General features: G+C 31.9%; 1 protein-coding gene across 1 annotated transcript in view; it reads right to left on the bottom strand.

The window, feature by feature from the left end:
- Window positions 1-12,821, bottom strand: part of LOC129987972 (calsyntenin-1-like) — a 240,061-nt gene that overhangs the window by 15,748 nt on the left and 211,492 nt on the right. Inside the window, exon 7 of the mRNA XM_056096022.1 lies at window positions 293-559. Within this exon, the coding sequence (XP_055951997.1) occupies window positions 293-559 (267 nt within the window). The remainder of the gene's footprint in view (window positions 1-292; window positions 560-12,821) is intronic.

Raw genomic sequence — 12,821 nt, 5'->3', positions numbered from 1 at the left:
CTCCCAACTCTTATGTTTATTATTATTAATGAAAACAACATTAATTTGTTTATAATTTAATGATTAAACTTATTTGTTCAAAAAATAAGTCGAAATTATTATAACGAAATAGAGGAAAATGCAATTTTGTATTCCCATACACCATCAATAGGTCTTGCCAATTTTTATTGTTGAGTAATAATCAGGTTTAATTAAACAGGCTAGAAAAAATTATTAACCTTTGTTAATTAACTTTATTATAATTCTTGACGATTAATTATTATTAATAAGATTCATAAATTGGATTACTCACTATGGTCATCCGCATTACAGATGATATGTTCCTTCATGTGAGTGTCATTGTGGTCAGGGTAGGGTTCGTGCTTCATCCAGAAAGCAACGGTGAAATTGTCAGTCAAATTGTGGTTCAGGGTGGATTCAGGGATAACAACTGCATTAGATGTTCCATCGAACTCGTATATCTGATCGCTTTCGTGGCCATCATCGGTGGGCAAGCCCCTCGTCCATTCTGCTCCAATACCTGGACTGGGCAGCAGGTCAACACTATCAGAGCTGGCACCTGCAAGAAACAGGACATATTTCGTTTATTTGGGAAGTTACTCAACTTATAAAGAGGTTTGTACAACCAATGTTAATAGCAACATAGTGCATATTTAATACAAGAATATCAGAAAAAAAAATCAATATTTTTTTAACATGAATGCTTTCTACTAATAGGCAATTATGAATTAAGAATGGGAATTCGGATAGAAAATTAACTTCAAATTACAATATAAAGTTAAACTTATTAACTTGATTTTTTTCCTTCATTAAATATGATAGAGTATTTTGAATAGATATTTTATTGGTCCATCCTTCAGTTTCAAATTTAGTTTTCAATACATTGGACTAATTCTCTGATTCTTTCATTATATGTTTTCATCATACTTTTTAATGAAGTTGTCTGAAACATTACTACTTAATTAAGTGAAATTTATGAGAAATGGGTATAAAAACTTCATAGCCCTCATCATATTTTAAGTAGCCTATTAATCGCCAAAGCATATTGTTAAAAAAAGTTAATCTTCACAACGATTACAAGCAACAACTTTTCGTACATTTCTAAATGACATTGTAAAATAATTCAGAAATCTTTGCAAATATCAATTAGATAGCATATTTGAAACAATTAATGAAAACAAAAGGATCTGAAAAATAAAGGATAAGTGCAAGAAATAAGAGTATCTCAACTGATGCAATCACACTAGAGATAAATGCGCAGACATAAAATCGGCGCCACTATAATGTGGAATAAACTGTTTTGTGATATCAGTAAAAGATGAATATGCACTTCGAAGTCCTAAAAGAAAATTTTAATACAATTTGCTACAAGCAACTGCTTTTGCTGTGCGAACTTGTTCTTCCAGCAATTCCTTTCATAGAATAGATCATTCTATAATTCGAAAAAAAAAAAAAAAAAAAAAAAAAAAAGTGTAATTATCAACAGGTTCAACCATTTCGTGGCAAGGATAAGACAGCGCCAAAGGCATGACATTTTTTAAATTCTTCCATGATTTTTATCTTAAAAAAAGTGAGATATATGTATTATATTTGAATCCCATGACGCTCGCTAAAACTGGCGGCCGAAGTCATCAGTATTTCCCCTGCTGTACTACTGATCTATCTCATTATTTACTAAAATTACAAAGACAGTTCTCATACAGCCTTAAACATGTTTCATTTATATTACTCAAGATTTACAAAAGTTGCTGATTATTTTACAATTTTTCCCGCATACTCTTTAATACGAAGACGTAATACCCCTACAATCCTCTTAAAAAAATATGCTCCTCAGGAACTCCAGATTTTGTGAACTCAGATTTTTATTTTCAGAATACCGCACATTAATATTTTTACTTTGAAATATAGTTAGAAAAGATCTAAGTATGCATTTTAGAAGCCTTTATTGAAAGACAAATTTGACAACGGATCACAATTTTAGTAATACGATTGCATATTAAATATCATTTCTCTAAGACATTGTGGTTTTTGAGTAATCACGTTTAGACGCATGCGACTACACAGACGGTCAACTGGCAAACGGGTTTTGTACAAAATTTGGCACAGATCTATGTATGCGTTTAGTGGTAAAATCGTGCACCGATTTTCATCTATTTGGCTTCCTACATTTCGTAATTATGTTGTACTTGGACAGTAAGACAAACTTCATATGAAAAGTCTTCATTGAAAATTTGGCAGAAATCAGTGCGGTAAATTACCACACATATTTTGATGTAAAAACAATACACTAAATTCTATCTGTCGAGCTCAAAGTTTTTTTGAGTTAGACGTGTTCGCAGACAGACATAACGGCACAATTGTGTTTTTCAAACTTAGAGAAGTGTAAAACATGAAGATTCGTTAAAATATCGATATCGAATTTTTTGAATATTACAATAATTTTTTAAAATTATAAACCTTATATATATGAGAAAAAGAAGTAATTGCTGGAACCTCTAACGCTCCAAATCTTAGTGTATATATATATATATATGAATACGATAATGTAAACAAACACTATCATTACTTAATTGGAATCCCCTCCCCTTGCGCTTCACTTAAATTGCGTTTTTGCGAACAAAATTCAAAAATGCAATACGTCTTGTTTCAATCAAAAAAATATCGCGGAATTCTTGTTTGCACTTCATCTGAGATTAGAAAAATAATTCGCAAATGAACTTTTTAAAATCAATATCAAACAAAAGAATTCGAAAGCACAGAGTTGCAATTCCAAAAAATTTCATAACGATCGATCGGGACCATGCGGGCAGGTGTGTTCTCCCTCCCTCTCTCCCTGTTCATCAGTAACAGGACTTGAAGGTCAAATCATCTACCTGCCTAGCAACGGAAAACATCACAGGCATCTGGAAAAGTCGATAATATTTTTTTCCTCCACCTTTCTAATTTTTATTTATTTTCCAGAAAACGTGCTATTGGTAAAAAAAAAAAAGCGGAGAATCTCCCCATTTTTTCACAGGGTAGCGAAGGAGTGGACCAGATCAATAGCGCCGCTACAGGTAAGAATCGAAGGTTATTTCCCCCATCAATCTTGTCAAGATGGTTTAATTAGGCAAGCAGCAGTTGCAAGAATCGATGGTGGTCAATACCAATTTCGCATTGGCAAACATAGGAAAGCGGAAAGGATTTCGTTTCGATCAATTGTAATAAAGTAAAACACTCTCTTACGTCGGGATAATCTTTATTCTTTTTTTTTTCTCTTTTCTTTACTAGTGGCTTTTCTGGCTTATTATTTCACTTTCTCACCTGCGAAATATAAAAAGCACTGTAACTATAAAAAAAAAAAAATTCGATTTCGAGATTGTAAATGTTCTCCATGTTTCAAACCTCTTTGAATCTAAAAAACACATTTTTGGAATTACGCCGGTCTATATGCCCTGAACACGAGAACTCAAAACATCTTGACCTAGGCGGATGAAATTTGTTATGTAGTCTCAACTTCACATTTGCAGATTTCTCTCAAATTCTGAATAACATCCAAAGGTTAAAAAAAAAAAAAAAATGATAAACAGCTGTTTTGTCCAAATTTTTTGAAGAAGCAAACATGATACTAAAAAAGATAAACTGGAAAAATGAGATTTGGTGCCCAATTTTAGCTTTTAATTGTATGATCATAAAATTCTGAGGAAAATCCGTGAAGAAATTTACTATCCGTGGATCTGTTCTTTCAAATACATGCAAACACGTGGTAATTTAAAAACGCAAACTCTTAAATACCAGCAATTTAGTAAACAGTTTTAGCATATTAAATCCTTATCAAATTTTGGACCAAATATATCCAAAGTTGGCAGTCTTGACTATGGGCTTTTGTAAGCACGTGAAGTGGTAATTCAAAAACGCAATGACTTAAATAAATGAAAATTGGTATGTGATTTTGTGATTATGATTGTTCAATTAGTAAGGAGGGGGGAAAAAACCCGTCAGACATATTTGGTTTTCTTTACTATACTATGAAGTACACAATTCTTGTCGTCTTCCCTATGATCTGGGCGTCCCGGTTCAGGCATAGCTGTTCTTCTGTGAGGTGTGTGAATGTGCCCCCCCCCCGTAAAAAGGGGTTGTGCAAGCGAATGTGACGCATGAAATAGCTAAGCCATACTCTTGGTCACAGTTGGCGCTACTGAAAAAACAAGAGACGCTCACTCGGCTTAAATCGCTGACAGATGTTAGCGGGCTTGTAAAGTGCCATAAGTAACAACAACAACAACACAATTCTCGTACGCGGAAGGGGAGTCTGAAAGTTAAAAAAAAAAATTAAAAAAAAAAAAAAAGCACCCGTGGCTTTTATGGCATTGGCCAAGATCCAAAATTTTATGCTTAGACACGATAACATATATATCAGAAAGCATGCGAAAATTTCGAATTTGGCCTATCGTGAATCTGGTGTATGACCACTCCTTTATGACTGTTTGATTTCGGGTGCGGGCGAATATATCCTTTCCACTAAAATGAATTCATTGCTTGCTGCCGAAAGGTGGCAGCTGTTCGTAAAAGACAATGATCTTCCAATTCCTTTACCAACAGAGCAAAACTTCCTGGTAATAGATATATGATTTTAGGGAAAGCTGAAAGCGGTTCATTTGAGAACTAAGTGATCATAATATCTCAGCATTAAAATAAACGAACCATTTCTCACCTATCACAATCATCTATTTAAAAATGAATCAAATGCGTATAACTAATTTAAGCCTTCCTTCAACTAGTGCGGTGGCACTCATATAATTTATAACATATTCCGAATCAAACGATTACGGAAGCGAAGTGACATCAAATAATCCTTATTATCATTAATCACTATAAAAAATCATCAAATAATCATAATTCGTCGAATCTCTGCTATTTAAATAGATAATAAGTTGATTATTTATGAATAGTGAATCAAACTGGTTCACATTTACCGTGGATGGCCAACAGAACATTGCTGTCTTTAAATACGAAATTCGCCTCACGTAAATTTTCAATGCATTATTCGTTCACTTACAGCTTTGTAAATAACACACACCTTGAAACACATTCTTGCCTTTGCGATAATAAAAATGCCGAAATTGGACTTTCCCTCCTCAATGCTTGCATTGACACTAAGCAAACGTAATTAAATTGATGTTGATGGTGCAAATACAAATACTGGCGAAAGTATAACATTTAAAGGGATCTCCCTCATAATTTGAAAGGTTGATAACAGTACTCAGCACAAATAACCAGAAAATGGTAAAAACATTTTGAATAGCACATTAATCACAAAGATGAAACAACAACAACAACAATCGTATAGCGTTATGATACATTTTCCTAAATTAGTTATGTTTGAAAATCATTCAGGGTGATCCCAAGGATGTGCAGACTGTGTTGCCACATAGGATGCCGAAGTTGTAAAGGTGCCATTTTCTTCATAATAAATTTGAAAAATTTATGTGCATTGTATGACTACTGGGATACAACAGAAAAGAGAACTAACCAAAAACACAGAACTGAGGATGAGAGCTATTCTGCTTTCCTTTACATTATGTTTCGGCGAAAGATAGGTAAATCCCTTCATTATCTTTTGCAGGTAGTCATGCCTCACTGGGATTCGCGAGTTTCTTCTATTTTGAATTTCCACATTTAATCCCATAAGGTTTTAAATAGATTAAGTGTCATGTCAAGAAAAGATTTGCATTGATCATTTTTAAGCCCAAACAATTAAAAAAAAAAAAAAATCCTCTATTGCACTTTAAATATTCCTTGCATACAAAAACACCACTTGTGTGTATTTAGACCCAACAGAGTTAAGAATGCGGGAATAGTCCATACAAGAAGCGATAAAATAACTTCGTACAGAGCATTGTATACTCAGTAAATATCTCTGAAATCCCTACAATATCAATAAAACACCCAAAATTCAGTAAAGTCAGTGTTGCTAATTCATTTAATCTTATATCGTTTAGTTACCATCGGCCAGATCCTTTTTCAGAAATGTTTTTGAAAAATTCACTTCCACGGTAGAGTTACTAAATCAATGTCAACATATTCCCGATGGCTAGCAAATCTCTGTTTTCCAATGCTTCATTACCACACGACTCGGCTCATTTCACTTCAACCCCCAATGAAAGAAAACGAACATCTCTCCTTCCGATTAAACAAACCTTAATGTTTGCACAGCAGGCCTTCCAACAATAAAACCCACCATTTCCCAATCCTAATGTGCATCACCCTACTTCCGCCCCAGGTAACCGGAAGTAGAGGGAATGCACTGAAACAACACAGGGGCCCGCTTTAACAAGATTAACTAATTGAGACAGTGCACAGCAGTACCACCACACACTCCGGTAATTGATCTTCTTATCTCAACCGGCAGCGCATTCATCAAAACAAAACACAGTGCAAGTTGATCAAACGACAGCAACCAGACCAGGGGGGACATGGGGTTTGTTTGAAAATTGCGCTGTGCCGGGAAAGGTATCTTTTGGATGCTTAATGTGCAGCACATAAGAGTCAAAGGCGGCTTTGTTGTCAGCAGGTGACATGTTTATTAATCACTATTTTATGATGGAATTCTTTTCGATAATGGGCACATTTATCTAAATAATTAATATTTTCGAAATCAATAGTGTTTTGGTTGTCTGCATAACTCGATGTTTGTATTTGTAAATTGAGTTTCTTTCAGGAAACGAGCAAAAATTCTTATTTTTTTGTGACGGTTTAGGATAAACAAGTTAAAAGTATATTAATTTCAGAAAATGCATTTTTTAAAATCGCAAATAAATAATGTGACATTAAAAATCCTTGATGTTCAAAAAATGACTAAGAATATATATATATATATATATATATATATATATATATATATATATATATATATATATATATATATATATATATATATATATATATATATAATATCTATCTTATTACCACAGCGTGTTTGTTTTAAAGTAAATATCTGGCATAAGAAATGTATCAATTAATTGAGTAACTGCAGAAATAAGAGGGAATTTAGCAGATTTGGTTTCCCATTTGTTTCAATGCAATAGCTTATTTTCGATCTGTTAGAAATTGACCAAAGCTGAAAACAAAAATCTGAAATTAGTGAAGGATTTTACTATAGCTTGTCTATTTTAAAGTTAATACCAGCCATTAAAGAATGTATGAATTAATCGAGTAACTATAGAAATAAGAGGCCCATCAGTAGATTTAGTTTCCTATTTGTTTCAGTGCAATAGCTTACATCTTTTTTGTTAGAAATCGACTAAAACTCGTATCAAAAACCTGAAATTAGTGCAGGATGTTAAAACTATACTTTGATAATTATATGCTTGATATACATATAAATCGATTATTATACATGTTTTTGCAACGATGATAACTACTGATAAGTAGCATTTATCTCATTTTTGTAAACATGTAATTTTTCTCTTTTTTGTAGGTACCCTTTTGTTTTTCTATAAATAAATATTCTGCAATTCGGTTTAAGCACAATAACATTCTGACTATTACGCAATTTTTATTTGATAGTAACAGAAAATCTTGGAGTACGAGGAGTTTATTACATCCGTAGTGAAAAAGTATCCTATCATTCTTAAAGAAGTATCCTATTCATCTTACCAGCAAAATATGAGAAAAATCAAAGATACGTCTTTTTAAAATGCTTCCTCATTTTTATTCTTTATTCTTACTAATATCCAAAATCATCAATTAACAAATATAGTATAGCTATTAACTGTGCATGATCGAAAGATCATGATGCACAGTTATCTTTATTCCTACTAATTTCTAAAATCACCAATTAAAGCTATAGTACGGTTGTTAACTGTGTATGATTTTCCCCATCTTTATTCTTTATTCTTACTAATTTCCAAAATTATCAACAACTATAGTATGGCTGTTAACTGTGCATGATTTTTTTTTATTTTTATTCTTTATTCCTACTAATTTCCAAAATTATCAACAACTATAGTATGGCTGTTAACCGTGCATGATTTTTTTAAAATTTTTATTCTTTATTCCTACTAATTTCCAAAATCATCACTTAACAGCTATAGTACAGCTGTTAACTGTAAACAATTTTCCTTATTTTGTCAAATGTCAAATATCCTCCAAAGTTTTTTAAATATAAAATCAAATTCTCTGGCTTTATAAGTTCTTTCTACCGATCTTTAGACATAACTTTCTTTATCAAATAAATTCTTAAAGAACGTTCGCGTGTCCAGATCTATCCTTAAATAAAGTCAATATATTTATTGTCGAAGATTCTAACTTAAATCTAGCAGACCCGGATAAAAGCATAAAAACTGGTAAAAGAGCAGGAAGAAAATCTGAAGCACGAAAAGATGAAACAAGCGACTCCTTACATGATGTATATGAAAGAGTCCCAACGGGCGGTCCATCATGCGCTCCACCCCTGAGTAGTACTTGACCACCCCCTCATCCATTCTTCCTTTTATCCATCATACAAAAAAATCTCCGCCCCCAACTTCAATGAGACCACCATTTGGCTTTTTTATTATTTTCCAAGACCACACGCGAAAGAGAAAAAAAAAATATTGAGACGGAAATATTCAGTCTTTTTTCCATATATCTCTTTTCATTTCTTTTCTTTCCTTCCCCTCTTTTATAAGGCATACTTTTTCAGCAAAAAAGAATCTGGAATAAATTCTGTCACCAAATTAAGCAACTGATCAACTTGTAATATACATATTTTTTACCAGACTTTAAAGGACTAAGAAAGAATTAAAATAAAAATGAGGTTTAATTTTTTGAAAACCAAAGTTTCTTTGCATTAATATACAATATTTATTCGAAAAATGAAAGAAAGGGGGGAGGGGTAGAAAATTACTGTACAGCGCCGGGGTTATGTTTATGAAGTAGGCTATCAGCATATATATAATCGTTTACTGCCGTCTGTAACATTGGGCGGAGTTTAAAAATATCCATGCCCATTTGGTCTGCGTTATTATCGGAAACACAAATCCCAATTTATGTTTTTGTTACCAAAAAAAATTTGCCACTTTTTTTTTTATTGCGCAAGTTGATTTTTTTATCTATGCGAGAATAAAACTAAGCATGTATAAAAATTAGCTATGGGATCATAAACTTCATGTTTTATTTATATTGGATTATAACAAAAGTAAATGAACTGAGGTCTGCAATTATTTTACACTCCGCTCGTGGGCTAGCTGAAATTATAGTAATTATTTTCTTTCAATTTCTTTTTTTTTTGAAATCTACATTTGCCATTCCATTTTTTTCTGCTAGCTAATCATTATTTGTTTAGATCCTTTATAATCATTAATTCTGATTTGAATGTCTGTGAAGTTTTTAGTTTATAGAATTTCGAGCTTGTATTGCTTATTTTTTTAATGTTATTTCATATTTACATCTACAGCCGTTACTAATTATAATTAATTTTCTTTTTATTTCTTAAACTCTCTGCTACTGTGTACACGATTTGCCACTACAATTTTTGTTACTAATACGTGACTGCCGCTTGACTCGCTAGTGCGTTATAGCTACGATACAAATGTATCGAACCATTTATCTAATTACACAACCCTTTCTCGATTATAGTTAAGATAGCAAAGAAAGAAGTTATCTGATTAGATGGATGGTCCAAAACCTGCCGTGAGTCTGTCTGCGAACATGTTTATCAGAGACAATCAGTTCTAAGATATTATTAACAGGATAACAGCCGTCTAGACGGGTACATCTTTTAGTTTCTATATAATGGCTATTTGGAAAAGAGGAGAGGTCCGTATAGTATTTTTTGTGTGTGTATGAGTGTTTTATATCAATACGTTTTTTCTATACATTTTCTCAATTTATATTTGAGAATTTTATGTATGTATGTTTCTTGAATGTGTGATATTCCTTTTTAAGGGACATGCGTAAAAGGTGCTAACCGCCTTGTAAAGTGACAAGAAAGTTAAAAAACGACAAATCCACAGGAAGGACTCTAAAACTATCAGTTCCCGAGTGTATAAAATGACTTCTTGGAAATGACTACATTTGTGAATATACGAGAAAAAGTATTTTATGATCGCCAATTTTGTTTCTTTTAAGACTTCTTTTCAATTTTGTTTAAACAACATGGATTTTAGTCAAAAAAAAAAATCTTCTTGTGCCATAAGTACAATCATACTCGGCAATACATACAAAAATTGAAACACGGCCCAAGTAAAGGTATTTATTAAAAAGCGTTCTCTGCCAAGATATGCTTATATAGTGACTTGCACGGCCAAACATTATATACTCGAATATAAAAACATAAGAATAAGAATAAACATAACATAAGAATGTGTTGCTTAAAAAAAATAAAAAAATTAGGAAATATTTTAATTGTACAACTAGTAGGGAAGAGGAAATTTAATAAAATCCATTAATTTGCACTTTAAAAATGATAATAATTCATTAATGTACTTAATAATATAGCTAAGCATACTGCATTTCAATATTTATGATGAAGAATAGTCTGATGAACATACGTCAGTCTCATTTGATGCACAAACGTCCCAGTGTTATGGCGCCTCTATGCGATTATCTAAAATCGCTTAACGGTTAAAACTCAGCCTTAACACGTTTTCCTCCAAAAACTGGAGAGAAAAATTGAGTGCGATTGCACGTAAAAAAAACTGTAACAATGCTTAAAATGGGAATGGTCTGCTTTCTACAGCTTTTACTTCTATAGCTATTAAAAATTTGTGGGGAAAAATACGTCAAACTATTTTTATATATATGCGACAAATATTTTATTATATAGGCAGTTATGACAAATATTTTATCATATCTATATCGTTCAGCTGTATCTGAAGAATAAAAATTTCCTAATTAACATCCGTTTGATAAAACATAGAAGAGTAGAAAGATATCTATGTCCAATAATGAAGCGATTTTCTTAATGTCTTAAACTATAAATAAAACCTTGCGCAAAAAAAAAAAAAAAAAAAAAAAAAAACCCCTCGAAAACATTATGGCATAATATTTTAGGCTTAATCCGCATTTTCTCTATATTTCAAAAATAATTATAGTAATAATGCTATGCCCCAAAATAATCTAAAAACATAAAATGTACTGTTGAAAAAAATTGTATGAAAATAAAAACGTATATTTTTGAAAAGCTAATTCTTTAAATTTTAAAATGGTGTAAAAATGGTACTCGTGTACCATTACATTCCGAAATCACTGAGAAGAAAATTTACATTTCGATTAATTTTTTAAAATTAAAAATCTTATTAAAATTTTGCAAAACCTCTCCTTAATGAGTACTATTAACAAAGAAACTGCATGTCAAATTATATATAGCACTTCATAATATATAGCACTTCCATATATAGCATTTCGCAACTTTTACATCAAGCATGCTGATTTTTTGTATATTATAATTCACAAAATATCCAGTATATAAATAATATCAGACTAAATTTGTTGACGAAATTGTTATTAATACATGAAATCAAAATTTGGCTTATCAAGGATGTCTTTTTTTTTTGGTTTCGAATTTTTTGATAACACATCTCCTCTCCGTAGTTAAGAAAAATTCTGGAAATTCATGAATCGAGCTCGAAATGACAATCAATAAAAACGTCATTTCGAATCGACCAAACGAAACAAATCAAGAAGTAATTTGACAAATGAAGAAAAATCTTCGAATTTATAATTTACTTAAGTATTAAAAAATAACCGTATTCTCTAGAATTATTATTTATTATTTTTTTGTTTTATTATTATTATTATATAATTTTCCACAACAATCATCCTCAGAAGCCAAATTATTAAACTTCTTTATTTTTTTGATAAAAATATAGATTTCTTTCTTCTTTTCCAAATAACTCGCAGTTAAGAGAACCTTTTTCTATTCTTCTATGCAATTTCGTCTAGAAGACTAGAATCAAGATTACGACGTTGACCATAAGACGAATCAGTATAAAAGAAGAGAAAAATCTTTTCAAACTCCACTACTGCATATAAAATATATATACATATATCGAAACTTCTTTCTAATGTAATCATTTTTGCCTCGGAGTATTTATCGGCGGTTTCACCGACCAGATAAAATGAGTCATCCTCAGCAAAATCGATGAGCGCGACATCGATGTATGATAACTTCTTTCCTCCCGCCCTCCAACATCGCCAGATCGATTTCCGATTTAAGGGAAGTCTCTAAAATAAGAGCACTATCTCCCCTTTTCTTTACTTTTACCTCGATGCTTTCAATTATTACCAGGCCTTAAGGGACAGCCTCCTTTTTTCAAATTTAACTGCCATGCATTACTACCTAATGTCTTTATCTCTCGCACACATACATAAAAAGACGAATTAGCTCATCAAAGATTAATCAAATTTGTATAATAACTCCATTAAAGGAAGGAAGGCTTATTATCTGCTCCCTGTACTTTCATGCGTGTGACCTTCGGGCTCTTACGCAACCAGGGCATAAATCATTAATCACTTAATCTCAATGTTTCGTCTGGCAATTATGCGAATTGCAAATCTAATTCTCAAAGCTTTCGATATTAGCATAACGACCGGGATGGAATAGCCTTTTTGCGAAAACAAAATTTTTTACAAAGATAATAGTGAAGAGTTGGAAAAAGAATGAAGTAGAATAATGTAATCCATTATTTGTGAACTTTGTAAAACAGCTTTAATATTTTTATGAATATGAAAATGATATGCTTCAGAAATTATCAAAGTAAATCACGGAATGTCAGCAGCATGCAAGGTATTGTATAGATCAGATACAAAAATCCTAGGTTCTTTTACGCATGCGCCAGAAAGTTGTTTTCATCAAA

The sequence above is a fragment of the Argiope bruennichi genome, chromosome 10 (genome assembly GCF_947563725.1).
Source record: "Argiope bruennichi chromosome 10, qqArgBrue1.1, whole genome shotgun sequence".
Classification (NCBI taxonomy): Eukaryota; Metazoa; Arthropoda; class Arachnida; order Araneae; family Araneidae; genus Argiope; species Argiope bruennichi.
Note: the sequence above shows the minus strand (reverse complement) of the source record. Positions and strands in the feature narration are given on the sequence as shown.